This window comes from Cyprinodon tularosa, unplaced genomic scaffold (genome assembly GCF_016077235.1).
Source record: "Cyprinodon tularosa strain WSP-4 unplaced genomic scaffold, ASM1607723v1 ctg21, whole genome shotgun sequence".
In the NCBI taxonomy this organism is placed as follows: Eukaryota; Metazoa; Chordata; class Actinopteri; order Cyprinodontiformes; family Cyprinodontidae; genus Cyprinodon; species Cyprinodon tularosa.
Window position 1 is genome coordinate 1,415,143 of NW_024038778.1, and position 27,424 is coordinate 1,442,566.

Consider the following 27,424-nt stretch of genomic DNA (forward strand, 5'->3'; position numbering starts at 1 on the left):
TAGATAGATAGATGTGTTTAAAGTGTAATTAATCTAAAAATCAACAATTTTTTGCATATAAAGATAATAAAATTGCCTTTTTTATATTGATTCTGTGCAATTAACATTTTCAAGCGAGATTTTACAGCTCTGCAATATTTTCTTCTAAACCATATGAATGGTTGAATAGTAATTATTTGGTACATGCTAGAATAATAAACATGCTAATAAAGGACATATGGTTTCTGAGGCCTTCTTTCTGTTGGGTCTCACTTATAGAAATCTTCATATCAACAAAAGTTGGTTCACTAACTATCTTGCCGGAATAACTTGTTTAGGGATAATGTCTATCAGCCTTTCTGAAACACAAAATCCTGGGTATGAAGGGATTTACCCCGAACTACTGAGTTCTCACTTATCCCCTTTCTGAATTGGAGCCCAACTAAGGCACCTTTTAAAATGGTCAAGGCTCAGTCCGTATCCCTCAAATCAGTAAGGACACTTAAGCCAAGGCAGAAATGGGGGGGACGTAATAAGCGCTGTCCGAACAATTCTGGTAGCAAGGAGCTAAGACCGGGTAGCAGTATGCAGTTGGCATAGGGACCTCCTGACCTCCCTAGCCGCCGCCCGTCCACGATCCTTTGCATGACACCCTGTATAAGCAGAGCCTACCTCATGGAGGGAGGGTTTTATAATTGAGAGTTTGATCCCTGTGCTAAATTTGTGTAGCTTTTGTTCTTTTTCGGAAAACTATACTCCCAATTTGACCAGCGTATTCATGTGCTTGTCTGCCGTGTTCCTATGTCGAGCCAGGTGTAAGTAATCAATCCAAATGCAGGTCCACAGCTTTCTTCAATAGACCATGAGGTAACATCACAGAATCGTTGATTCGCCAAACAATTGCAAACCGACTAAATTCGTAGGCAAAAATATGATTTTCCTAAACTCAACTCAACTCAACTCAACTTTATTTATAAAGCGCTTTCAGTCAGCCAAAGCTAAAATCAAAGCGCTGTACAGGTCATTTGAGCAAGTCATTGGAAACTCTTAAGCCCTTATTTTGGTTTTGTGAGACATGCCTCTGTTTCCTTACTGTTTGACACATGGTTCACACCCACACAGTCTGAGAAAATTGTAATTAGCTTCACCTGGTAGGATTTCAGGTTTGGCTACTGCTGAAAAAAACTTGTGTGGTGCTCTTCTCTTTGTAGTGCTCCACTGAACTTTCCACATGGAGATGTTGCCAACATTGGAAGATTCATTTCCTGCACCGCCGCCATATTTTTTATCAGGTAAAGTACATAAAATATGGGCTGAAGCACGTTTATAAATCAGATGGATGTTTTAGTTAAATTCTAACTTTCCTTAAATTTCTCAATTAAAAGATGGTGCCCCAAAGAAAACTTCTGGCGTTTACATAGTCAACCCCTGTGATAAACGGCCTCAACAGCAAACTTCCATTGGGCCACCTTCTGCAGGTGTGTGTCTTTGTTCTCCAGGTATAGTTTGAATTTAAAAAGAAATCTGAATCTTGCTGATTGGTCAATCTGATCTTTAAGTTTTTCCTGACCTTAGTTAATCTCCATGTCCTTATGGTTTTTATTAGACCCTGATAATCCTCTAGTAAGGATCAGGGGACATAAGACTGACCCATGTCGAGCTCCAGCCCTGATGACTTGCAGCTTCTGTCAAAGTCAGGTTACCACGGAGGTCACTTTCCGAGTGGGGACTTTTGCTTGGCTAATGTGTTTCCTATTTGTGCTTTGTGGGTAAGAAATATGCATTTTAAGACCAAACTTTTGCTTACCTCATTTGGTGGAACTGATCTGTGTGTGTATATGTGTGTGTATATATATATATACATAACTCTTTTTTTTTTTTCACAGGTTGATTCTTGGTTGTTGCCTGATTCCTTTTTTTATAAACCACTTCAAGGATGCCTGCCACATATGTCCACATTGTCACCATGTTCTTCATGTGGAGAGGAGGACATTCTTCAAATGATGACTCCTCAACCAGCGTGTTCAAGTCAAGTTTTATGTTTGGTTGTGTAACAAAAAATCCCTTCAGTAAAACTGCAATATTTAAATAGATTTTAATCTCATTTTAAAAAAAATATATGAATAAATGTTTTTCTGTGACCTAGTCTTGGCTTTTTTTCAAAGAAAAATATAAACGGTACATTTTTATGGGTTTTGATGTTGTACTTTTCCATGACCAAGTTTGTTAGCCTGTCACCAGATGTAATTATAAAAAGGATTAAACAATTTTCTAATGATTTTAAGCTTCTACCTGAAGTAGCTGTTGAAAAAAAGAAATGAATCGTTACACCGTCTGCCATCGGAAGATTGCAAAATAGAACTGCTTCTGCAACCTTTAGGATAAACTTCTGCCAAAACGTGTGTGTATATGCATCTATATTAAATCCTGATGCTAGCACATTGCAAAGGAAATGTAAAAGTGCAAACCTTTCTAGAGATTTCAGGAAAAAAGGTGAGATTAGAAGTAAGTGAATGTCTAAAAGACAAGGGAGGCCACTGGATCTGCAAACCAGTGAAGATGAGGAAAATTATGTCTTAAGAGATTTCCATGTCGGACTGCATTGCAGAAGAAACTGAAGACAGAAAGTCAGGGAATCTGGACCATCTGAAATGTAATTCTCTGTATAAATTCAGTTGAGGGCGATTAGATTTGGTTTTCTTTGAGATGTTTTGCTGCCCAACACAATTGACGTTCTCTCCTAAAAGTGATGACTGAAAACAGTCCTGTATGGTAATAATTCTTTTTGGAGCATTTTTTTTCTTGACTGGCCTGTACCAAAAAGTTGTCTTTGTTTTTAGAAAAGAAAATTATGCTAAATGTTTTGCTAATTTTTTTTCTTTGATTCTATTTATTTCAATAAAGAGCTCCAGCTTTATACAGGAATATGGGTTTTTCTACCCACTAATATCAATGACTGCTTCTTTAGCAGGGCAGTGGGAGCGATTTAGCCACATGGTCTCGCCGTGTGAACACGTAAGGGTTACACTGAGGATGGAAGCCCTTCTGTAAACTGCTAGTCTAGTTAAGCTAAAAGCAATAAAAAGCCCTGCCGTCTAAGTCAGCCTACCATTTGTACCATACTGTGGATAATTAATTTTGTCGGATAATTTTGTAATGGCAATATTTTCTACGTTTTTTAATATTTCATTTAACAGTTTCCTAAAATATACCTGTTAAGTTGTGCTTAAAATGTTTGGTTAATTCACTCATATCTTTTATAACTATTTTCTGTTTCTGCTGATCTATGCTTTAAGAAATCTTTATATAGTGTTGACTTTTATTTTATAGGCATTCTTTTGTGATCCACGAAGACTTTGAATATTTACCTTTTCTTGTGTATGTTTTATTGGACATTCTTTGTTTCTTTGATGTTTAGGAATGCTTCTAAAGCTGAGCTATGGTTTTTCCTGATATATTGACTCCAGATTTAAACTAAGCAGATCTTCTCTAAATCTAATCATTGACTCCTCTGTTCTTATTATTTTGTACCTGCGTGTCATCCTTACCAGTTTGCCTTTAACAGTTGACATAGACTATAGCTACCAGGAGATGGTCACTCATATCCTTATAAGATAATCCACCTATTGTGTTATCAATAAAGTTTGCAAAAATATTATCTATTAATGTTTCTTTTATCTTTTATAAATTACTTTATGTCTCAGGGTTCTGTAGACATACACAGCAATTCCTCCACCATTCATGTCCACTGTGTTCTTATAATAAAATTCATATCCCTCCAGCTCAAAGTCCATCCCCTCCTCATGACTGATTCATGTAGCTGATTATAGATTACAAATAAATTTTTTTAGTGACATTTGACTGTGTCATCTATATATTTGTAGTCAAACTATTCTTCCTTTTATTATAATTATTTTATTTTTAATTATCTTGCAATAGGTTTTTCTCTCTGTGCAGAATTTTAAACTGTTAACTGAAGAATAATTCATTTTAGTTTGTGGTCCAAGTGTTTTATTTGTTTTACTCATGTTTTCAGCTGTACTTGCTTTTATTTTGCTTTTATTTCCCTTGTATTCTATTGCTTGATTCTTGAAAAGCACTTTTAATTGTCTTTGTCCTGAATTGTGCTATATAAACTTGCCTTAAACAAATGCGTGTTTTTAACTCCAACACATAGAACACTACTGACACAAAGTCATCTCCAATTTGCTTATAACTGTCAAAAATATCAGTGGATGTTTTTAGGTTCTGTTCTCTGAAAGGATGAATTAAGTTCGAACTTTTTGGTCTGGTTTGTAGCAGATAGAATGATACTAGACTGTATGACCACAGTTAAGCACATTGGTGGCTTGGTCATACTCTGGCTTCTTTATTTTATCTGGTACTTGAAACCTGCAGCTTTTGGAGGTCACGATGGATTCGATCAAATCAGAACATCATAGGAGATAATCTAATGCAATCTGCTGGGAGGCTTGAGTTTGGTGCAGAGGTCTTGAAATAAACTTTTAAAATACATCTAAAAATATGTGTTTAATTAAAAGAACATATATTTGTCAATCAATAAGTTCAGTTATTCCAGTTTTTCCACTATGGTATTGTTTGCTATTTTTTATTTTATCTGCTCAACAGGGGGAAGTAGGGAGTGTCTCTTCCACTCTGTTAAAAAAAAACAAACAGCCAACCTGGATTAATGGCTACATGTGCACTCTGTGTGTACTAGACATGCTCCCGCTGATCACACTGGAGGATTACAACTGTGGGTTTATTTTAAATCTTTTAGCCTGGGAATAATGTGACTTTTCCTTCACCTCCTCTGAGGCCATAGATATCCCATGAAGCATGCTGCACCACGCCCTCTTTGCTACTCGGATATAAAACGTCAAGATGCTTTCATTCTCTGGTGGACAAGAAGATCCAAGCAGTGATGAACTAGCTGCCAACTGACCCCTGCATGGCTGACGATGCTTCAAGGTATCCTGCTTTTCTCGTTGAACTGATTTCCACCTTGACACTTTCTTTCTCTCTCAACCAGCAGTTTAACAGGAAAACGGAGCTTCTGTCCCACTTGCTCCTTTGTGTTTCCAAAATGCCGTTCATTCCACAACTTTCGATCACACAACCTGTGTCAGGGCTAACTGGAAAGGAGAGACCTGAAAATGCATCATCTAAAAGCAGCGGACCAAGGAAGAAAGTTGCAAGAGAAGGCAAAGCAAACTCAGTCAAGGAGAGACTGGCGTTAAATTTAAAGCAACTGGGGAGAAGGAGCCAGCCAAGCAGTCATCTAACCTCAGCCAGAAGAGTTTCTTTAGGGGAGCTGCAGACAAACAAAAGAGAACGATTGTTGCAGTTGTCTCAAACTGACAGCCCCCGTTCCTCAAGCTCTGGGGAGCACAAACAAGTCAGCCACAACTCCAAAAATAATGAATCTGTGGCAAACACTAGATCTAGAAATAAAGAGGAGATGCATTTTACACTAACGCTCACACCTGAAGCTGTTCTGCTGCTGCAGCGGAGAAACAGTGAGAAACACCAGCGATCATCTGCCAGAAATGCTGTAGGTGGACTCAGCACATCTGGATGCACCACTGACTCTAGAAGAAGAAAGCATCAGTCAATACCTCGTAGGAACAGCAGAGCTGCTGGTAAAAACAATCCAGATGCTCCACTGGGAGACATACGTTCAATTATAAAAATCTCCCTCTTGAATGAGAAACACAAGTACAATGATGTGGAGTATGAAGATGAGGAGGACTCTGGTGTGGATGAGCGAGTGCTCCTGAAATGCACCGAATGGCTGCGTGGACTGGAGAGCACAGCTGTGATGGTGGGGAAGAGCCAGAGTAGGACTGTGAGCAGTTTGGATAGTTTTTAAAGGCTCTATAAAACTTTTTTTTTTTTTTGTGTGGATACATTTGTCAATAAAAATAAAATAATTATACCACTGGATTTGATTTTAAAAATTATCTAACTATAAGCTTGAGAATTTATTAGTTTTGTTGCAAATGTAAAATTTGACTTGTTAAAAGCTAAGTAGATTAGTGTTAATGCTTTTAAAACAAAGAAGGTCCAAGAGTAAATAAAATGCCCCATTCTGTACAGTTTTGACAAATGAACATATTTTTTGAATATACTAGATACTAAAATATTTAAATTTCATTAAAATGATGATTGCAAATCCCTTATAGAGATCTAAGTCTGTGCTATATTAGCAAAAGAGAACAAGAATTTATTTCTTAGAGTGGAGATTAAAGATATCTGGATACTTAAGTTTGCTGCTGAATGTTATTCTACTGTTATTTCTTATCTCTTTTATGCTTTACCTTTATGGTATTTCTGAGTTTAATTTCTTTCTAATTATGTCCTCTATCTTGCATAGTTTGTAGGCAAATAATGTCAATTTGAAACATATTATGAAATAAACTTTGTTTAATTAACCCACACAAGTTTTTATTATTATCATTATTTCTTTTTTAATCTGCAAGAAACATACATATGTGTATGTAGAGGTGGCCGAAGCATATATGATACCCAAGCTACATTTCTATTTGGTGCCCTTTGATATTGTCCATACTCCAATGATGGTAAACTTATTAAATATTAGTAATATCATAATCATGGTGTTCAAAAAATAGGTTCCATGTGGTTAAATAATTTCATTAGTCATGAAGAGGTGATTAAGGGGGATTCTCAAAATTAAGCTTAAAATAAACCTAAAATAAAGATCAAATATTGAATAGGTTCTGGATGCACTTCACTAACGTAATTACACTAACAGAACTAGACGGTAATGGAAATGGGATTACATTGCCCTTTCAAAAATAAATCTTCGAAACCCAGAGACAGCCTTTCAGCAATTCATTTTTTAGAATGTTTTAAATTACGCCCTGCAAAACAAAATTAATAATTCAAGAAACACTCACTCTATATATATATAAAAAGACATGTTCTTTAAAATAAGTCTCAAGTTTTTGTTCGTGGAATATTGCATTTGGAGGGTTGCCCATGACAGCGGCAGAGCTACAAGGGGCGGAACCAGGTGATCTGATGTGTACTCTAATTCACAAGCAGTTCCCCTCTAAATCAGAGGGTGACAGAAGTGATACTCTCAAGTGGAATGTTTCACATTTCAATTGTTTGTATATTAACAATAAACTAACAGCACATAGTTAATAATTCATTACTCACATCAATATGCTAACAATAGATAGAATAAATACATTTATGTGCATAAAATTGCGCTATTTTGAGAAATTCAGTGAAATTAAAGATAAATAACCAATTTTATGAAATGTATGTGTTACTATATGTGTTGGGAGCTGGAGAAGTTCCACCTTTCTCCAGCAGAGTCCGCCGTGGATCCTCTGAGGGAGCCTCCTGCACAGCTGCAGCTCGTCTAGATCATCAGAGGATCCACTACTTAAGCTGTCTTCAGACCTTGCCTCAACGCCGCAGTGTTGTTCCAGTTGGTCAGCGCTTAAGCCTAGATCCTCAGAGTAAATCTATGACTTTTGAATCCAGCTTGGATTCTAACCCCTGTGTCTGTTTTCCAGGAAACCTGTGCCTCCTCTGTGAAAGCTCTGGAAGAGCTAACCTACCGAGCTGACCCTCTGAGCCAAACCTGAAGATTCACAGAGAACCTCCAAGCAGCTCTGGACTTTAGCTGGGTAACCCAAAGCCAAGGTCTGTTCTAAGTAGACGTGAGACGCTGAAGCAGCTACGGACTCTGCTGATGAACTCTTCTCCAGAACCTACAGTGACTCTCCCAAAGCTAACCTCAAGAACCCTCAAGGTACTATCAGTAGACTTCTGGAAATCAAACCCCTGTTGGCAACGCTAACTGAACTGTCTCTCACGCAGACTCCGGTGAACCAGAATCCAGGCCCCGAACCTGAACCAGAATATTCAGTGTGTTTGTGCAAAATAAAACTGTTAAACTTTCATCCTTGTGTCCGTCAGTGGTGTTCTGCATTCTTGGGTCGCTCTCAGTGAACCCATCATGACAATATGTAAATGTTAATATTATGCACAGCAATTATTGATAATAGTAGAGAGGACAATTTTTAGGAAATGTAAGTATAAAATAAAAGTAGATAAGATTTTCTGCCAGAACACAAAGCTGAAAGATAATTTACTATATCTTTAATGTATAAAGCATGGATAATGCATGTAAATACCTGTAATTATTTGTTAGCAAAGGCCTTAGGAAAGTCTAATTTGTCTCTATTTGGAAAATACAGATGCTTGTTAATTTTGCTGCTGGTACAAAGCACATTGGTCCCTGCTTGGCCACCCCTATGAAAATGTTCTGAATACATTCTGAATAATTCTACAGTATTTTTTGTTCTTTTTTATTTTGACTTATTCTATTCTATTCTATTGGGAAGCTTGCTAATTGCTACAGACTTGCTACATGTCATAAAAAATAGGCAAACATTAAGCCTTCTTTTTCTCCAAAGCATTTTTGGAGAGCTTTGTGCATTCACTGTTTTCATATTCAAAAAAGAGGCAAACAGGAAAAGTGTGGATTATGTATTTATTTTCTTCTTTGCAGCTAAAGTTAGCTCCATTACTGTAAGTAGCTTTGTGAGGAATTAGATTTCTGCTTGCCTCTTGTCAGACACTCCCCCGTGCTCGTATCGAGTGTGCTAAGTAGCGGCTTATCAGCCAGAGAGTCAAATGTTACAACACGTGTGTTTAGTGCGACTACGTCACTGAGTGTGAGATTGCACGTGTGTCATTAAACAAACACATTTTTACATTTTTCTGGAAAGTATTATCAGAAGGACAAAAAAAGAATTTTCTTAAAGTACATACTTTAAAAATGGGTCCACATCACTTAAATAAAAACACAATAAAATATAGATAGTTGATGATAAAATTAGCATGTCACTTCCAGCGGTTGATTCGCAGCAGCTGCACATACGTCAGGATCATGCAGACAGTAATGATTCCCAGCAGAGCCACCTCGTTCTGCCAGAAGCCCCACACTGAGTAGTCAATGTCCATGCTCTCCAGAAATAGCTCCCCAGGGAAACTGCAGCACAGAAGAGACCATTATTATCAATGGGTGGACGTTTTTGTTGGCTTTAAAGGCGGTGCTTTAAACACACTCACATGGTTTTGTTGCTGTAGAAAATCTGGCCTTTCATTTCGTTAATATATACAGCCTAGGAAACAAGAATCAAGAATCTGTGTTGTTATCATGAAACATAACAAAGTTATAGGAGGACTTTGAGCTTAGAAGGCACACGTGATTCACAGACAAAAACCTGAGAATTACCCCCGGATAAATAAATAGACATGTTCTATATTCTGAAGAACAGAAAACAAAACAAAAAAGAAATCCAGACAGGTCAGGGAGGAAGACGCTGAGATGCTTAAAGGAGGAGTAGGTTATAAAACAATATCATAAGCCTTGAAAGTTACAAGTAGCACTGATATTCATTTGTGCTATTCATCATTTGAAAAAGATAAGGCTCAGTGCAAATGCAGACTTTCAAAAAACATTCCTCTCCACCTACACGACACGCTGGTAAATAAAGCTATATGAAAAAAAAAAAAAACTGTAATGGTTCTCCACCTCAAACGTGGCCTCTATATGTGTTGAGAAGAGAGCTTTTATTAAGATAAAGTTATAGGAGGTTTAGAATTACATTTATGTATAAGCCATGAAGGAGAAAGCAAACATTCCTGTTTTTCCTCCCAGGAATTTTTTTTTTTTTTTGGCTCAGTTTGCCTGTTCTTAAAGAAATCATTGGAATGGAAGTGTGTTGCAAAGATTATCGTACAATTGGCCTGGTACCACAGGAGATTGTTAAATACCAAACTACTTCTTTTAAATCTTATTTGGATTGGGGGGAATTTCTCTGTGCAGTTAGTGTCGTATGTTAGGTTTTAATATAGGAAAGCATGAAATTATATTTGTTATTTATGTTTTTAACAAGTGTAAGTGTAATTTTTTAAGGGTGACTTTGTAACACCCATCCATCCAAGGACAACAGATGAAAAATCGAAATCTGAAACATTCACTTAATTAACATTTACTTTAATAATGTGGGGGAAGAGGTGTTTGTTCAGACAAGACAATATGTAATCATTTGGACCCACAAGCACAACGTTATGTCATGTGTCTTGTCATTTTAGGTCTACCACGGGGAGGTGCAAGCTGCATACATGGGCCAGAACATGTTGACCCTAGAGGATAAGATGGTGTCTTAATTGCGTAATTAACTTTATTACATCAAGACTGCACCTGTCATCAAAGTAGACAAACGATATCAATAAAATAGGAACTTGTTGTGTTGCCTTGATTCATTGGATTTTTGTATGTGTCTAAGATAGATCACAAGGGCTCAAAGTTGTCAAAGGGGTCAGACTAGTAGAACCCCAACAATACTCAGAACTTGCAGGATGGCCCTTCTAACTTGGGTCCAGATAATGGTCAAAGCCCAAGGCAGACAGAGAGACATCCTGATGGAATAGCCGAAACCCTCCGGATCCATTGGTTGGGAGTGAAGGACAGTATCAGCAGCCCCCAGTGCTAAACAGCCAGATGTCCCTGGCAGCAAAACTGACTGGCACTGAGAAGAAAAAAACTGTGGAAACTTAAAAGCTTTGCAGCCATCAGTAGCAGCCGGAACTCAGGAGGACAGAGGAAGGGAAAGCAGAGCGCAATCTGGCTTGGTGCAGTAGATCAAGGGAGTAGAGGAGGAAGGCATTCCCATTAGAGTCCAACCCTTTCCCTGCGGCGCACTCATCTTGACACATCCAGAAGAACCATAGGCTGTCAGTGTTTATTGTGCTGACCCAAACCATACATAAAGAAACACTACATATTACTAAACAATTCTCCCTTTCCACCACCAAAAGTCGTGCCACAGAACAAGGTCAAGGTACACCTCCATGCTAGCGAGACCAATCATCAGACACTAAAGCCTGAACCCATCAAGCTGAACACACAAACTATTATGAGGCACACTATTGGCAGAATCTAGCATCATAGCATGTGTAATAATGCATTATTACACATGGATATGTAAATAGCACGTTCCCTTATACCTCAGAGCTATAAATGATTTTGTGTTGGTGTAACACATTAGACCCTAACAGGAGACAAATAAATGATCTCATTAAATTTTATAAAATAGGTTGAAGTTTAAAGATATAATGTGTGACAAGCTACAGGAAGTATGGAGACTTTTGCAAAGCATTATATCTTACATTAAGCCCATAACTGAATATACTGATCCACTTCAACCAAGACAGCCAGCTCAGCATGGAGTTGAGATTGACAAGAAAACCACCAAATACCTAAACAGGAAAATTAAGGGACAAAATTAGGAACGCCACACAAAAACAAGCAGAATCAACTCTGCATGTTCAGAAGCTAATTTACTGAAGTTTTTAAGGTATGTGCCCTGGAATCTTACCATCATGAAGACAAAGGGTAGAGCAATGAGGATGTTAGCCATCGCAAATGTTGATACGCTGGCAGAGACTAGGAAGGCCAGGCCAACGCCTGCTAGGCTGACCAGAGTCATTGTGAGAGCAAAGCAGAGAAAAGCAGTAAAGGCAGGCTTCAACCCTGGCAATGGATGGAAACACAAGTAAACAGGCCAGTATTGGTTTTAAAAATAACACAAAAAAATGGAGCAAAAATGTACAGGCAAAATAGTAATGGCCAAAAAAGTCTGCAGTGAGATGCATTTTGTGGAATATTTACTAAATGAATAGATTAGGGCTGTAACAATTAATCGGATTAATTGCGATTAATCGATTGTTGAAATGATCATCAATTAATTTAGTAATTGATTAATCGTTAACTGGATAATAGAGATTCTAAAACATGCCTTTAGCTGACAGAGCGACCCACTTAGAGCAGTAATTATATCAAAAGTGTAAAAAAACAAATAAACATTTTGCATTTAAGATAAAAAAAAAAAAATTCTTCTGTCAATATGCTCTATCCAGAACTCCTCAAGTGGAAAATTTTTGTTTCACTTAGTTTAATTTCGTAAAAATTCTTCTTTAAGGAACCATTAGCTATCTAAACAAAAAAATAATTAACAGATTAATCGATTTGCAGAATAATCACTAGTTGCAGCCCTAGATATGATATATATTTATTGCACATAACCTTTTTGACCAAGGATCTTATTTAATATAAAAAATAATTTGCACTTGGATATGATTTGTATAGTCATGTCAAATCTAGACAGACTAAATTAATCAAATTAGTCAGATGACAATTAGTCCATTGTCATCTTTTGTTTAGGTGGGGCTGTCCAAAGAAATGTGTATATCCGTAATCTCTTAACATCCATTTATGTAGAAAATAGCAGTTAGGACGCCAATACTTGTCTCAAAAAAGAGTCAAACACAAGGGGAAAGTTTCTAATGTGAAAAAGGCTTTAAGACCAGGAGTAACCAGAATTATCACTCAACCATTTCATCCTGAGGACTATTTTAAAGTTGCCACCAGTGCAGAGCCAGTTGTAGCTTGAACTGAACTTGCACAGTATTGGACTGAGTGTGTGAGTGGATATGAATCCACTTTTCTTCTATACTTTGGGACACCCTAAAAATAATTCTCAGTGTAAAAGAAGACGCGAACCACTACAAGTTTACCTCAGCAGTGACATTTTAAACAATAAGGATCTCGAAACACAAGGTTTTATATAGTAAAATTATAAATAAACGAAATACTGAAGTAATAAATGACACCGCACAGTGTATGGGGAAGGAGATAAAGTCTCTTATTGTAATGTCAGAGACCTTGGTTAACCTCCTGATTGACTGAGGAAGGATGTTTGGTGTAAAAGATCTGTAAGCATAGTAAGCTATAAAGATTTTCTTTGGCAACTGAAATTATTTAACGTAGTCCCTTTTGCAGTAACTGTGGATGCACAAACAGTAAGATTTTAATCTATAACAACCACATTTAATAACTAAACAGAGAGATTTTGGAACTTAGTGTTTCAAGGTTGAGCCTTTAGTAAACATTCATGTTATTCTTATCAAATTGGCAAATATCCACAATTTCAAATATGCATACAGATTGACAACTGCTCTCTGAATCTGTACATTATCTCAGATGTGAGTATGTTACCCATCATGTAGTAGCCGATGGCTGAAAATACAAGGATTGGGATGATGCGGTTTGGGAGGAGATCAGCTAAGACCTTAGAGAGGAAGTAGACTGATGTTCTGTAATAGCCACTGGAGTTCTCGTGACTGCAAATTAACGACAGAATAAAAAAAGGGTTTTTATTTACATAAATGAAATTGTTTTGTTTATGTCAGATGTCTGTTTGCTTTGTAATTGGATAAAAATGTGAAATAAAATATATTTTCTACCTGCAGGGAATAGTCCAAAAATATAAAACATGTGAATAACAGTTTTCAAGAGAAAATAGCAAAACAATTAATAGTCGTACATAAAATAATCCTTTTCATTCAGTCAGTAAATGAACTGGAAGAAGCCAAGGCCAATTAGATTTAACCCTCAGTTGTATCATCCAGTCCTTTGTATTATGCATTTCAGTCTAGAATATTACTGACACATTGCTTATAGTTAAAAAAAATTAAACATTACAAAGACATGACAGTTTAATTTTTTACTATATTTTGATAATAAAACCATGTTTCCAAGCTGCTTCCTTAATGCTCCAGATGGGCGGGCCGTATAGATAAATGATTATAAACTGATAAAATCTCCTGAAAGACTTTGCATCTCAGTTTATTATTGCTTACATGAAGATTGCCCTTTCGTTGATAAAGAGTTCGACAGCAGAAAGGTTCCCAAATACCATGTTTAAGATAAGGAAGAAGAATGCTCCACTCCTGAGGACATAGATGGGGGAAAAAAACAGTTCAGTTTGATTCCATAAACATCAAAACTGAAGCATAATTTAGCCAGAATGATGAATTTATCTATAGTTTTAATGACCTACTTCAAATTAGAAAAAAACATAAAGTTGTGAGTCATCATCTTTACGTGGTGGTTTCTTATGTACTTTGTTCCACTCTTTTAATAATTTCATTTATTAAGTTATTTTATGGATATTGTATTTATTCATTAACTTTCAATTTAACCTTATAACTTCAAAATAATGGCTCTCTTTTTTCTGTTTGTTCCTTAACTCATGTAACAATACATTAGTGTTGTTAATGATGGACTTTTTGATTGTAAACTTTAATTTTAGTATGCTTTGAGTTGACATGATACATGTTCTACTTTTTTCCCCACCACAAATCTTTAATTTCATTAAATGAAAGCTAAATAAATAATAAATACTCAGCCTGCAGGTTGCGTGTACCTGTTTTGCAAACCCTCTGGCAGCGTCAGGGGCATCTGGTAGTATATGAGTCCCACCAGAATGGCAAAAAATATATTAAGAGCCAGCTGGCCATAAGATGTCTGTGGATTCCTTAAAAGGTTCAGCAACGTCCTTCCACACACCACGCGCATCTGTCTCAGACATATAAGAGGGTTATCTTTTTATGGCCATGAATAAGCAGTCAGACAAGTACAATGATATAACAGGTCATGATACTGTGTTATAACTTTGCTTTCTTAACATGGTAAGTAAACAGATCATCTGTCAATCATAACACTTGGGTTGTGGTTCTTATGAAGGAAAAATGCTTTCTCAACCACAGATCTGCTGACCTGATAGAGGAAGGGCGTGACATAGTCGACTGCCTCAGCATTTTTGTTGCTCACATCAGGGATGTGTTCATACACATTGTCCAGCTCCTGCATCACGTTCTGGTACAGCTGGGACTCACAGTACTTCGCTGCCAACCAGTTTGAGCCCTCCTCTTAGGAATTAGAAACATAATTGGTATGTTAAGGACAAACGTATAGGTACGTTTATTTAATCCGTGTAATAATTAGAGACTAGGCCAATTTTTTTGCCAAGAAGTTCTTGACGAGAGGAAAAATTAATGCAAAAGCAAAACAGAAAATTACAACACTACTGAGTGTTGTAGTGAGAACAATAAAGAAATATTACACAAATACGATAGAGGAAACCAGATAAATATTAAAATCTGTCATGATTTTGGTGCTGATGGCTGGCTTGATTTCTCATTTCAGTCACATGTGTAGTTCTGCCCTGTTCCTCCTCACTGATCATTTGATCCACCTGTTCCTGCTTCTATTTAAACTCCTTGGTCCCAGCCATCAGTGCCAGATTATTCTTTAGCCTTTGGTTTTTAGAGTTCTCTAGCATTACTAATAGTGTTCTGATTGCCTGATCCTGACCAGTTTCTGCATTTGGACCTTTGAGCCTGCCTGCCCCTGTCTCATCCTGTCTTTGGACTACTGTTGGATTCTTCTGTGGACTGAACCTAGATCTGTCTCTCGACTTGTGGATTATCTAGCCTTCCTTCGTCAGCTCAGATCTGATCTCCTGTCACCTCTGTAGCCTTCTACCACGTCTGGAACTCCCTGCAGCCTCTGCTGCGTATTGTCAGCCGACCGTCCGGAATCATCCTACATCTTTGGAGAACTGACTGACCAGATATTCCTGTTATAGAACCCTAGCTGCTGATACTGCAGATCCACAGCCCACTTGGTTAAATAAACGTTTTAAGTTATTCCACTGTCTGTCTTGCATCAATTCTGGGTCCTGTGTTCTGAAAATTTACAAAATCAGAATAATGAAAAAAAAACAAAAACATAGCAATATATCACAATAAAAACATTTTTGAAGAGTAGTTTAAACTATATAACAAGGTTAGTAAGTGTTTACCAGTTATCATTTCACATATATTGATCATTTGTTTGAAAGGGAATTGACTATGAACCCTGCTGGAAAACTGGGTGTCGCCAAAGTTTGAGGCCAACAGGTAGCCTTTGATGCTTTAGCAAATAAACTTTTATTCAAAGAGATGATCATCCAGAGCTGATCAACTCCTATGACTTGCTATGATTAGTCCTTACCTTTGCTTCTGTAGCAAGGCACGTAGCATACTTTAATTATATCAGCATGTTCAAAAACTGTTCTATATTCTCTGAACTAATTCTAGCCAAGAATAAGTGGCCAGAGTTTTTTTTTTTTTATTGTAAAAGTGCTCTTTTATGGTAATGATGAATGACATCTACTGAGGTGGAAAAATATTAGTTAATTAGCAAAATTTCTTAAAAACTCCTTTAAGAAAACATCCCTTTATTCTAATGTACTACCTCCACTCTGTAATTGTTTTGTGGACATTGCTTCTCCGTTTGTGATGTCCAGGAAGAAGTCAGCTGGGTTGTTAAAAGGCTCAATTTGATACCCTGTCAGATGAAAACAGGAATTTTCAGTTACAATATACAATACATGTTTTTAATTGTCCGTCTTTTTAAATGACAGTAGGACTTTGAGTCGTCTCAGTAATAAGAACTGTGTATGACATACCGAGGTCAGTAAAATATTCAAGGGCATGATCTGCTGCTCCTGCATACACAATCTCTCCTTTATGGATCAGGGTCAGGTGGTCGAACTGTTTGAAGATGGAGTAGCGTGGTTGGTGGATGGAGAAGATTATAGTTTTACCTCTTCTGGACAGTCTAGAAACATGTTGGAATTTTTTCAGAAAATAAACAGATGGACAACAGATATGTGCTTGGTACCAGGTATAAATAGCAGAACATGCAGTTTGTCAGCATGTTACAGTATGACGCAGGGTTTCATTGGTTTATAGAATTAGAGTACCGGTATTACATTATCAATGGGGAAATTAGTTGTAACTGTGCCACACCTCTGTAGTAGACCCATGATGCAGTTTGCTGTGTTGGAATCAAGTCCTGTTGTTGGCTCATCCAGAAACAACAGCGAAGGGGAAGTTACAAGCTCCATCCCAATGCTGCACCTTTTCCTCTCTCCTCCTGATACGCCGCGCAGAAACTCAGTTCCTATCTGTGTTCAAACAAACACAAAAACACACATCTTTGTCATGATCATGGTGCTGACGACTGGTTTAATTGTTCATTCCTTTCACCTGCTTAGCTCCGTGCAGTTTCTCATCACCATTCATTTCTCACCTGCTCCAGTTTCTATTTAACATGAATGCTTCCAGTCATCAGTGCCAGATTATTCGAGCCTTTGGAGAGAGTTCTCTAGTGTACCTGTTTGTGTTTTGATTGCCTGATCCTGACCAGTTCTGCATTTGGACCTCTGAGTCTGCCTGTTCCTGTTCTGATCTGTTTGACTGACTGTCTTCAGACTCTGGATTCTGCCTTTTGACCGAACCTGGAACTGCTTCCTGACTCTGCCCTGGATTTCCCTTTGGTACCTCTTCGGATCTCTGATCTTCTGGCTTGGACTCCTGTGAAGCTCTTTGACACCGGCTTAATGTTAACATACCGTAATCTAATTCCAGCTTTTAGAATCAACTCTGACTTTCCCTGTTTTTACAGAAACAAATATTCCTACAGCATTATGCTGGCTTGTTTGGGGTGACTGTTTTTAGCCAACCATAGCTTGATGTTAAATGCAAGAGCATTAGCAGGCACAATATGATAATATTTACCCTGTCAAAAGATTCAAACAAATTGGCTATGGAGTCCTGCAGCTCCTTTGGAGATACTCTGATCCTCTTGGCAGCTCCTCTGTTACTATTAATAATTTCATTTTCTGTGACTGAACACTGCTTTGTAATATTTTTCAAGTTGAGGATACCATTTTATAATCTAATCCCATTTTAAACTAATCTCCAACTTTATCCCTGACCTTTCTACTATGTACCTTGGCCTTGATGCTGTTCGCTCAATAATGTTGATGTTGATGCTAATATAAACCTTAAAGGCCCTCACCAGGCAACTGCAATTACAGTATAATGACATTAGATTTCACTATTTGGGATTTAGGGGATCTGCGAAGGCAAGAGGTTGCACTGGGTTTCATCTAGGAGGTTCAGGGTCAACCGATAATAATAAAGTGGCACCCTTTCAAGATTGTTCTCTAAAGAATTTGAAAATAATTTGTAATTGTAACAAATGATTTGCATTTGGCTAAATAAATTGAAGTTATTGTTTTGTAACATGTAACGTTTTACTGTCTGCAGAGAAACTGCAGGAAAATATATCTGTAAGAAAAATGTATTTCCTCTGAGCAAAGCAATCCAGCAAACAATGTGAATGACCATTATGTCATTGATAGTTAGCCTATTTGTACTAATTTGTGCTATTCTTCAATCAACAAATGCCAGTTGTTCTAAGAACAGAACAATCCCATGCTTCCTGTCAGTGGGAGAATGCTGCTGTTTTACCGTAGGTAAGAAAAAAAAAGAAGAAAAATACAATGTCTATCCAAACAGGACAACTCAGATCAACTGAAATAAAATAATTTTAAAAACGTACAAAATGTACAACTAAATCCTCTCTGTGGACCAACACCTCAAGGATGAGAGAGACTCTTTTGAGGACAAAACTTTAATATTTTGGAAAAAGAAGATTGACAGAGAGAGGATTAAATTAAGTCGTTTCTAACCACTTTACATCCCCTTGAATTTGACCAAACAACTCACAGTGAGCCAACTACCAAAGGCATGAATGAAACCCTATTTTAAGGGGAGTTCTATATATAGGTTTGCAGAAAATATTAAAAGCCTAAAACTTATATGAAAGAAAAGCACAAAATGTTTTTTAAAAAAGGAGTTGCAGTTTTTTTACTGTTTTAAACTTTTTGAAAGATCAAAATAATAAGAAACGTCTCTGTACAAATTGCATATTTACTCAGGAATCTCTGATTTCTTGCAGGAAAAATTAATGTTTACTTCCGCTGAATAATTTTCTATAAAGCAGCCCTCAAGAAGCCATAAGATTTAATTGTATTGTTTTAAAGCAAGTTACATGTTGCAAAATCTCAGTACCTTAGTGTTAGCACAGTCCACAAGGCCCAGGTCTTGTATGATGGAGTTCACTAGTTTCTGTTTATCAGCAGAGGAATAATGCTTCCGGTTAAGACGCAGATTGGCACTGAAAAGAAGGTTCTCCCGCACAGTTAGAGTGCCCATCAAAATGTCATCCTAAACAACATAAAAACAAAAGGAGTGAGGTAGATGAACAAGCATTATATATTGGAGGTTGTTGTAATACACTTGCTTTTCATACCTGTACCACATAAGCAGAGCTGAGCCTGAGTTCAGAAGTGACAGTTTTACCATTCACTTGAACCGTTCCTTGGCGCAGTCCTGCTGGATCTTTTCTACCTGCGATAACATCCAGGAGTCTGTGAAAAAATTCATAAAACCCATTGTTTACGACATATACCTAACTGAAAATATATAGCAGAGTAATTGAGCATAAAGAAAGATATCATACGATGTTTTACCACTGCCTGTGGCCCCCATGATGGCATTCATTCCTGGTCTCATTATGCCACTAAAAGATAATTTAATGTACATTTAAGTTTTATTTTATTTTTTTCCTATCCACTCAATAATATTATCACAATGTCAAAAATGGCAAGAAAGAATTTCAATTCCGTATTACAGTGTTCTATTCCTTTTTTAAATTTGACAGTTATGTCAGCTTTATTTTATACTTCAGTGTTTCTTAAAAAATGTCGGACATATCAACAGAATCAAATGGCATAAACAAATTTTACTCATTTATAGACAGAAATAAAAAATTAAAATGATACCTTATAATCTACAGTTTAAATAATTACTTGACAATTACCACTTGTGTTTCTTAAGAAATATTTTATCATAATCATAATACAGTATAGTATAGTATAGTATAGTATAGTATAGTATAGTATAGTATAGTATAGTATAGTATAGTATAGTATAGTATAGTAAATGTAATATAATATACTACTTAAAGTGCACTTTTATGTGGGATCAGAATCAGAATCAGAAATACTTTAATAATCTCAGAGGGAAATTACTTAATGGATGCCTTGAGAAGACATTTTTTGTGGTTTAATGCTTGAAATTAAATAAACAAAATATAGATTAGATCCAGTTAAACAACAACAAAAAATCCCAGAAAAGACGATTAGAATATTCACAGTCTCAATATTTGGGAATCTGGTCTTACCTTACATCTTTAAGAATATGTTTTTCAGGACCTATTTTGCGGCAGAACTTCTTTTCTTGAACAGAGTAATGCATCCTGGTAAAAGTGACAACTGGCCCAGGTTCCTGGAAGTAGTCCTCAACATCAGAATCTGCCTTCTTGACCTTGGCCATATTCAAACACTGCCAAGTTATAACACAAATGTGAAAGAAAAATGCTAAATGTAGACTAAGGTTTCACAAAGCAGTTGCAGAAGAGTCTGACACAGAGAACCATGCAGGATAACACAGGCAGCATGTGAGAGTATATTACTCAGGAAGCTGTTGGAATTCCCCCCCTTCTTAGTCTATAGGTCTGAGGGCAAACAGGGACGTACTGTAATGTTGAACTTTCCCCTCTCCGTCCTATCAACAAAGCAATTACAACCACAAGGAGATAAAGGCTTTAGTTAAACAGTTAATGAAAGCCATGTAAGGTGCCCCTAACAGGCTGACTGCAGAAAATAATTCAACCTGTTTGTTGGAGTGCAAAATAGAATAATAAATTATGGTATACATAAAACGGATGTAAAAAAGACAACAAAATTACTAATCATTAAAGAAATTATATCACCTATATGATATCACATACTGGCAAAAATCCCTTGTGTTACTGTGCTTTGCATAGGTTTGTGTAGCTCTTGAATTTTTTTGATAAATTAGCTTCATGGATCAAAACAACCAGTTATGTGACTGAAAAAATGTGTTTATTTGCAAATTTGAGGAATAATTAGTGGTTTTCAAAACATTTTGAGTTTTGACATTGTTTCATATATGCAATAGATATAGGATCTATTATAATTTTTAACATATTGATATAATAATGCATGTATAAATCATTGATTTATAGATTAATTTGAGCTGCTTAGTGCTAAATGCGTGTATTTGTTTATTTTAGGTAAATTATTATATATATATGTAGTTATTCAGTGACTCATTCTTTTAATTACTGTATTTTTGGCATGTAAGAACGCGAGATTGTCGCTTATAAAAGCAAGCGGTCTAAAACCTTGTGGCCTAAACTTTAATGGTTAGGGTGCCCTCTATCGTACGAAATGCTAAATGCCAGGCTAAACAGATGCTCCAATACTATCAACTTTGTTTTTCTCTGACCTTTTCGCTTGTGGTCTTTACCCAATCAGAATTTCTTTATAGCGAAAAGACCCGGCCCTAAAAACGAGTTAAACCAATCGAAATGCAGTTCACTGGGAAAAGGGGAGGGGCAAGTTTCAGAAATTCTAAAGTGTTGTCATCAGCGTTCTTTGGTTTGGTGTTTAACGATGAGCAGACAATAATCACAATGCGGCTCTAGAAAACGTTACTACTCCTTCGTTACCGCAGGCGGTGGAGGGGTGTATTATCTATTTCTCTAAAATAACGTGGAAGAGAAATAGTTTAATACACATTAAGTCCGACAAAACTCCACTCCGAACACAAAGCTAACCCGTTAGCCATGGAGGAGAGGAAGGAAGAGGGTGAAGCTGAAATCCAAGAGCACGGCCCCGAGCACTGGTTCTCGAAATGGGAACGGCAGTGTCTGGCAGAGGCTGAACAGGACAATCCCAACGAAGAGGAAAGGGAGCAGAGCCAACAAAAACTGTGGCACCTCTTTCAGAACTCTGCTACCGCCGTTGCACAGCTTTATAAAGGTGGGTCCCACACTTGCAGAAGTTCTGCTTTGAAGCTAATGCTAATAAAAGCTAATCCTAACGGTATGGTTTGTTGGTTAGACACAAAGGGCACTGTTAATGCTAATAGCGAATTCAACTAGTATTTAACGTAATATTTTCATGGTTTATTTTTATTACTCATACATTTCTTTTCATTAAACGTAGCCGTGATTATTCTGTGGTAATGTTCTCGATATCTTGACCCTGAAGCTGACTGTAACGGCTGCTAACGCTGTTAGCCGCTAACAGCCGGTCACCGTGTCAGACTGTTGGACAGCCCTGGCTAATGTTGCTTAGTGGCCTCGGCTGGTTCAGCTCCTACGTTTCTCCACTCGGCGATACTGTATTTGCAAAACTCCGTTTAACTCTAAAAGTGTTATCGCATCTTTCAAGACGTTCGGTCTCTCCATATAGACAAATGTTTTTTAGTCTTCGCGTCAAGTTATCTAGATTGTCAAAATGGCGATACTCGGGGAGGGGGCTGAAAACAACAGCTGTGTTTACGCTCTAATGTGGAGGAAATCGTTTCAGGATGTGCGGTAGATATTACTAAGTTATGAAAGATTGGGTTTTTTTATTCTAAGCGGTCAAAAAGCAAACTTAATAGCAACACGATTAGCCAATGACTACATTGGTAGCCTTTGGTACCACAAGATGGCGAAAGGATTAACATAAACGTTTCCGTATTTAGTTTTATGTTCACATAAGATATGTATGCATTTGATTAAAGCTGTGGTTTTGTATGCATCATATGGCGACGTTCCCACGTGAATGTTACAGGGATATGTAATGCAGTGTTATGAAATATTTCCAGTTAAACGTGTGCTCGAGAGTTATTTATAATTTTCCGAGAAGTTGTATGATTTTAAAGAGCATGATAAAGTCTTAACATGATACCAAGTTGCACTTAAGTGTAGCTGTGGCTCTGGGAATTGGACCATGCTTGACTGACATACTTGTCATAATTGGATTAAGTTGAATTCACAGCCTGTCACTGCATGTAATGGAACCACTTAGTGAAATTCTATGGACTTATATGAGGGCTCAAATTGACATGGCCGATATAAAACGTCCTAAGTCAGGTGTTGTTTTTGTATATCCGAAAATGTTGACTTCTAACCGTTTTTTAAATATGCAAATGTGTGAGATTAACAGTATAATATCAGTCAGACACACAAGGACAGCGAAAGTTGGGAAATCTGGTTTATTTCAGGGCATTTACTGATATTCAAAATATGAAATCTATTATCTTTATAGAGTTATGTCTAAAGACTTTTTATTGACATTTTTAAGTGATCTACAGAGCACTGTAGTGCTCTGAAGAACAGAAGTATTAACAATTATTTCCTTATTGGCATGGCTCAAATTATACATTGAATAATTTGTGCTACAAAAGAAAAATAAGTGGGGCAGTTGGATGTTTACATACCCTATATAGTGAAGTCCAGGTTTGATGCGAGGCAGAAATGTTTATCCAGTAATTTCTCTCTTCAAATACTCTTCACAGACCGTGTGTGCCAGCAGCAAGGTCTCTCCCTCTGGGTCCCCTTCCAGAATGCAGCCACCACTGTCACTAACCTGTATAAAGGCAAGTAAAACATTCTATTCTTAGTTCCCTCAAATTGCAGCATTATTTTGAATTGTGGAGAACAGAGTTAAAAGGGACTTTAACATTTTGTTCCCATTAGAGAGTGTAGAGGCCCACCAGCGGAGCTATGACCTGGGTGTTCATTTAGGCCACCAGCGCAGGAATAAAGAGGTGATTGCATGGGTTAAAAAGCGACGACGAACTATAAGACGGGAAGATCTCATCAGCTTCCTCTGTGGCAAAGTTCCACCACCTCGGACAGCTCGTGCACCACCCATAGTTACTATGGTGTCTGCAAGTCGGCCATCGCCACCAGAGGCGGATAACTCTGTTGAGGCAGACCTGCAGCCTTTCAGAGAGGCTATAGCCCTGCATGGTGAGTGAGAAATGTCAAGAAACACCAGTGATCTGTTGTAGCTTGAAGTTATATAGACGTCAGTTTGACATTACTGCATATATTTATTCTCCTAGGTCTAAGTGGTGCCATGGCTAGCATTTCTGTGCGTTCCGGTCCTCCCGGTTCTCCAACACACCCTGCACAGTCTCTTAGTCGACGTCGGAATGGCCTCCACGACATGGACCTTAACACCTTCATAGCAGAGGAGATGGCGCTTCACTTAGATTCTAATGCAACCCGTAAACGAGGCTCAGCACCCCACAGTGACGTCATCACAGACTCACCCACTCATAAACGGAACAGGATGCTGTGAACTGAATGTTCGAACCCTCAGCTGTCCTCTCCTCTGTGGCCAGTTGGACAGACGATAAGAACTGATGCCTTGGCCAACCATGAAACTCTTCCTCCTAAGTTGCAATGTTACAAATAAAGAAAAGCTTGAATATAATCAGTCTGCATATTTTCCCCTTATTTTTCCACCCAATTTTCTTTTTCCAATAATAAATTTGTCACTCATCCATTGTTTTTTACCCCCAGTGTTCTGATGCAAGCACACATTACCTTTTATCCTTCAATTTCAAAATGTTGCATTTGGATATGGCTTGTGTTAAACTTTGTTCTTTTTTTTTATCTAATGAACCCAGTACACACCTACAGTTTCAGCTTGCATCCCTCCCCATCCTGAACTATTTTTTTTTTTCTGCAGTGCAGGCCAATATTTGGGCTTTTATGGAGGCTGAACTGCTGCTGTTCGGCTCCACTTGGAAAAACACCATGTAGATTTTACTCTGCTGCTGTTTTGTGTTGGTGTATTTGACAGCAGAACTGCCACTATTACTGTATCGTACATGTCTGCCTTTTAAGAAAGCTGCTAGAGTATCTGGTTGTGGTGCAACAGTGAGTGTGTGTGTGTGTGTGTGTGTGTCATATGTTTGTTTCCATCTTTATTAGCTACTTCCCACCATTTACCTTTTATTTGCTCTTACTAAAACAAGGGTTTATTGCAGCATGTCAATAGAATTCATACAGACCAGTAGGCTAATGGCTGGTGTGTTTTTGGCTTAATGTTCTTTGACAAAATACCCTTGCTCTGTCTTATTAGCAGTTCTACACATTAACTGCACTACCATCTGTCAACACAAGAAAGACATGCAGAGTATTGAATAACACACAAATGCATCCTAGTTCTTGCATTACAACCAGTAACAGTGTTCAGAGGCTTGCATTTGAACTGCTTAATGTTTACATTTAAACCATTATTAGGATCGTAGAGTCTTGCGTTATCATTTTATCTTCCTTTATTTCCATGATGTGCTACACTCATATTTGTGATTTCAGCTTTAAACCTAGAAGGGGCCGGTGGCTGTGAGATTATATTTTGTTTAGCCAGCTCATGGAATAATGGGTGTGTTTAGTTTGGCAAAGACGCTTGTGTTTTTGCTAATTTCACACACTTTTGTGATACAATCTTGTGTAAGCATGTAAATATGTAGGTGCAGTTAATATGTGGTACATATTGTAAAAATAAGTGCTAATCCATTGGCAAGTCCTTGTACAATGATTCTAAAATTAAAAGAATACAAATGTTTTGCTCCTCTTTTTTTCCCAGTGCAGAATACTAAATCCTTTTAAACTGATCTTTCTTAGATCAAGAGAAAACAATTGGACATGATTTCGACTGTATTATGCAGTGCTTTCTCATTTGGCTACCCTCTTTCTAATCGTTTCCACCCAGTTAATCTTTGCAATATACTTAGTCTTCCCAGTAGTGTAAATCAGTTTACAACTGTAGTTCAACCTTAGAACACATGAGGGCGACACATACTTAAATTATATTACAGGAGCTGAGGTTAACATTTTATTATGAAAAAGGAATCTTGATTTATATATATGGTAATTGAAAATAAACTTAGTCTTTGACATTCATAAGAACGTATATCAATTTTTTTAGCTCTGGTCTTGCTAACACTAAAATGAATCAGACAACCTGAAAGTTATATTTACAGTACATATGACATTTAACTCTGAATTACTTTTTACATGCATTAAAGTGTAATTTCAGTGATTTAGAAAATAAAAGTTACTGTTATTACTATGGGCTGCGGCTTTAGGTGAGTCTGAAACGACACCCTTGTTTTTTCAAATGTCTGTTATTGCTAATCTCAGTAACTGGATAGGAAACAATGAGTCTAGTCATTCCTGCAACTCCAACTTAGTTACTGCTTGTGCATGCATGTAGTAGATGTGATAATGTAGTCACATGAGGACAGAAAGGAAATTTTGTGTGGCGAGAAATGTATGCATATTGAATAAAAACACTGAAGAATGGAGCATTGAGGGCAGATTCTCACCAACTGTCTGGTGTGTGGTAAAAGACATGCTGATATGCTTTTATCAATAATTTGATAACTATGCTAAAGTAGACATCTTTAATGCATCCTGTAATATATACAGGAGTGTTACCATGGCATCGGTCCCCCATGGCAGCATCCACATCTTAAACTCTTTTGAGAAGGCTATCTTCCAATTTAAGGTGTGTGTAAGGCGGCAACCTGACCATCTTTCAAGGAGAGCATTTTTTGAGGCCATAACTGTTTTTCCCCCTTTTTTACATAGGACTGAACCCCAATCCATACTACACTCTGTGCACAGGAGGTCTGTATCTAAATCTTCTTTTACCTCTATATGCATTGTTTCCAACACTGCAATTTTTTCCATGTCTGACTTGCTGTTATCCATATTGTGTACATTGTTGGAATAAATCTAATGCGGAACCATGAAAAATAGTTATAAGGAAATTTTGTAACAAAAACTTATTGTAAAAGTAGCTTTCTATTATGGTACTATGCTGGGATTCACTGACTTCCTGAGAACAGTTTGTAGAAGCAGCCTATACTCCTTGGTGCTGAATTTTATTAATCTGCTGCAACAGAAGGGATCTAAATTGATTGAAAAGAAAATCTTACCCTTTCTTTCTTACCAAATACCCTCTGAATGGTCATCCCGTTTATGTTTTCACTAATGGTCTTGCAAATAGACGTGGTTGGGTCCTTTCCTGAAGCATTCCTGCTGTGGAACATGGCACATCATTCTCCCTAAAGAGGCCACAGTGATCAATGGAGGCTGCACTCACAAAAGAGTGTTCACTAACATCAACAATCATAGGTAGGTGATACATGTCAAAGCAACATCTACTCAGATGGGAGGACCCAATATTTTCATGCACAGCAAACGTTGAGGCATAACAATGTGGTCAGGTTCTGACCACAGAGCAATATTCAACAAAATAGCTTTAACTTCTACAGCGAGCTGAGCTTCAGCTTCTTATTTATTTGAGTGAACCACATGGGCCAGTGAATAGGGTTGGGAATTGATACATTTTTCAATTCACTTATCGATTCTGTGAAACGATTAGATTCCTTATCGATTCTCTTATCGATTCTGTGAAACCTGGGACATTCTTTTTCCGCCTGCCTCGGTGAAAACAGAAGGCAGTGAACTGGAGCTGCCACCCTTGGATCCAGCCAGGCGACCCGTCTCGTTACAGTGATCTAAATCTAATGGAGAAGGCATCTGTTTAATGAAAGAGCATTACTGTACAATTTCAGGAAATAAACTCATCTCCCCCTGATTTAAATAAACGAGCGTCACCTTTCCCTCGCTTCCTGAACTGCGGAGCAACTTTGTAGCTATTCTAGCTATTGCATATCCAAGCAATAGCTAGAATCATGTAAGAAT

General features: G+C 37.4%; 3 protein-coding genes and 1 long non-coding RNA gene across 4 annotated transcripts; 3 read left to right on the forward strand and 1 right to left on the reverse strand.

Moving 5' to 3' along the window:
• The first annotated feature begins 1,177 nt into the window (after window positions 1-1,177).
• LOC119783643 lies at window positions 1,178-3,594 on the forward strand. Its single transcript, XR_005280835.1, has 4 exons — window positions 1,178-1,271; window positions 1,365-1,457; window positions 1,586-1,748; window positions 1,866-3,594. It is a non-coding gene; the product is annotated as an uncharacterized LOC119783643 (long non-coding RNA).
• Window positions 3,595-4,793: 1,199 nt separating this feature from the next.
• Window positions 4,794-6,417, forward strand: LOC119783695. The gene has a single exon (XM_038285333.1). The coding sequence runs from the start codon at window positions 4,931-4,933 to the stop codon at window positions 5,849-5,851; it is 921 nt and encodes a 306-aa protein (XP_038141261.1). The 5' UTR covers window positions 4,794-4,930; the 3' UTR covers window positions 5,852-6,417.
• Window positions 6,418-8,493: 2,076 nt separating this feature from the next.
• On the reverse strand, window positions 8,494-20,319 carry abcg2b (ATP-binding cassette, sub-family G (WHITE), member 2b). Its single transcript, XM_038285273.1, has 15 exons — window positions 20,015-20,319; window positions 19,292-19,351; window positions 19,082-19,199; window positions 18,841-18,996; window positions 16,729-16,886; window positions 16,386-16,537; window positions 16,172-16,264; window positions 14,651-14,802; window positions 14,298-14,449; window positions 13,732-13,821; window positions 13,088-13,212; window positions 11,409-11,563; window positions 11,200-11,289; window positions 9,094-9,146; window positions 8,494-9,013 (listed from the first exon to the last, which is right to left on the reverse strand). Exons 1-15 carry the CDS (start codon window positions 20,164-20,166, stop codon window positions 8,866-8,868), a joined length of 1,854 nt encoding a protein of 617 aa, XP_038141201.1. The 5' UTR covers window positions 20,167-20,319; the 3' UTR covers window positions 8,494-8,865.
• Window positions 20,320-21,262: 943 nt separating this feature from the next.
• Window positions 21,263-25,273, forward strand: zgc:77849 (UPF0472 protein C16orf72 homolog). Its single transcript, XM_038285312.1, has 4 exons — window positions 21,263-21,680; window positions 23,209-23,289; window positions 23,390-23,665; window positions 23,761-25,273. Exons 1-4 carry the CDS (start codon window positions 21,485-21,487, stop codon window positions 23,997-23,999), a joined length of 792 nt encoding a protein of 263 aa, XP_038141240.1. The 5' UTR covers window positions 21,263-21,484; the 3' UTR covers window positions 24,000-25,273.
• Window positions 25,274-27,424: the final 2,151 nt, after the last annotated feature.

Bases quoted from the DNA above. Each gene is read 5' to 3' on its own strand.
- LOC119783695 (XM_038285333.1), top strand. From the start codon at position 4,931: ATGGCTGACGATGCTTCAAGGTATCCTGCTTTTCTCGTTGAACTGATT.
- zgc:77849 (XM_038285312.1), top strand. From the start codon at position 21,485: ATGGAGGAGAGGAAGGAAGAGGGTGAAGCTGAAATCCAAGAGCACGGC. The intron at 23,290-23,389 runs GCAAGTAAAACA...TGTTCCCATTAG, and splicing joins TGTCACTAACCTGTATAAAG to AGAGTGTAGAGGCCCACCAG. The intron at 23,666-23,760 runs GTGAGTGAGAAA...TTATTCTCCTAG, and splicing joins AGAGGCTATAGCCCTGCATG to GTCTAAGTGGTGCCATGGCT.
- abcg2b (XM_038285273.1), bottom strand. From the start codon at position 20,166: ATGGCCAAGGTCAAGAAGGCAGATTCTGATGTTGAGGACTACTTCCAG. The intron at 19,200-19,291 runs GTATGATATCTT...ATTTTTTCACAG, and splicing joins ACAGGCAGTGGTAAAACATC to ACTCCTGGATGTTATCGCAG. The intron at 9,147-11,199 runs GTAAGATATAAT...CTTGTTTCCTAG, and splicing joins TATTCAGTTATGGGCTTAAT to GCTGTATATATTAACGAAAT.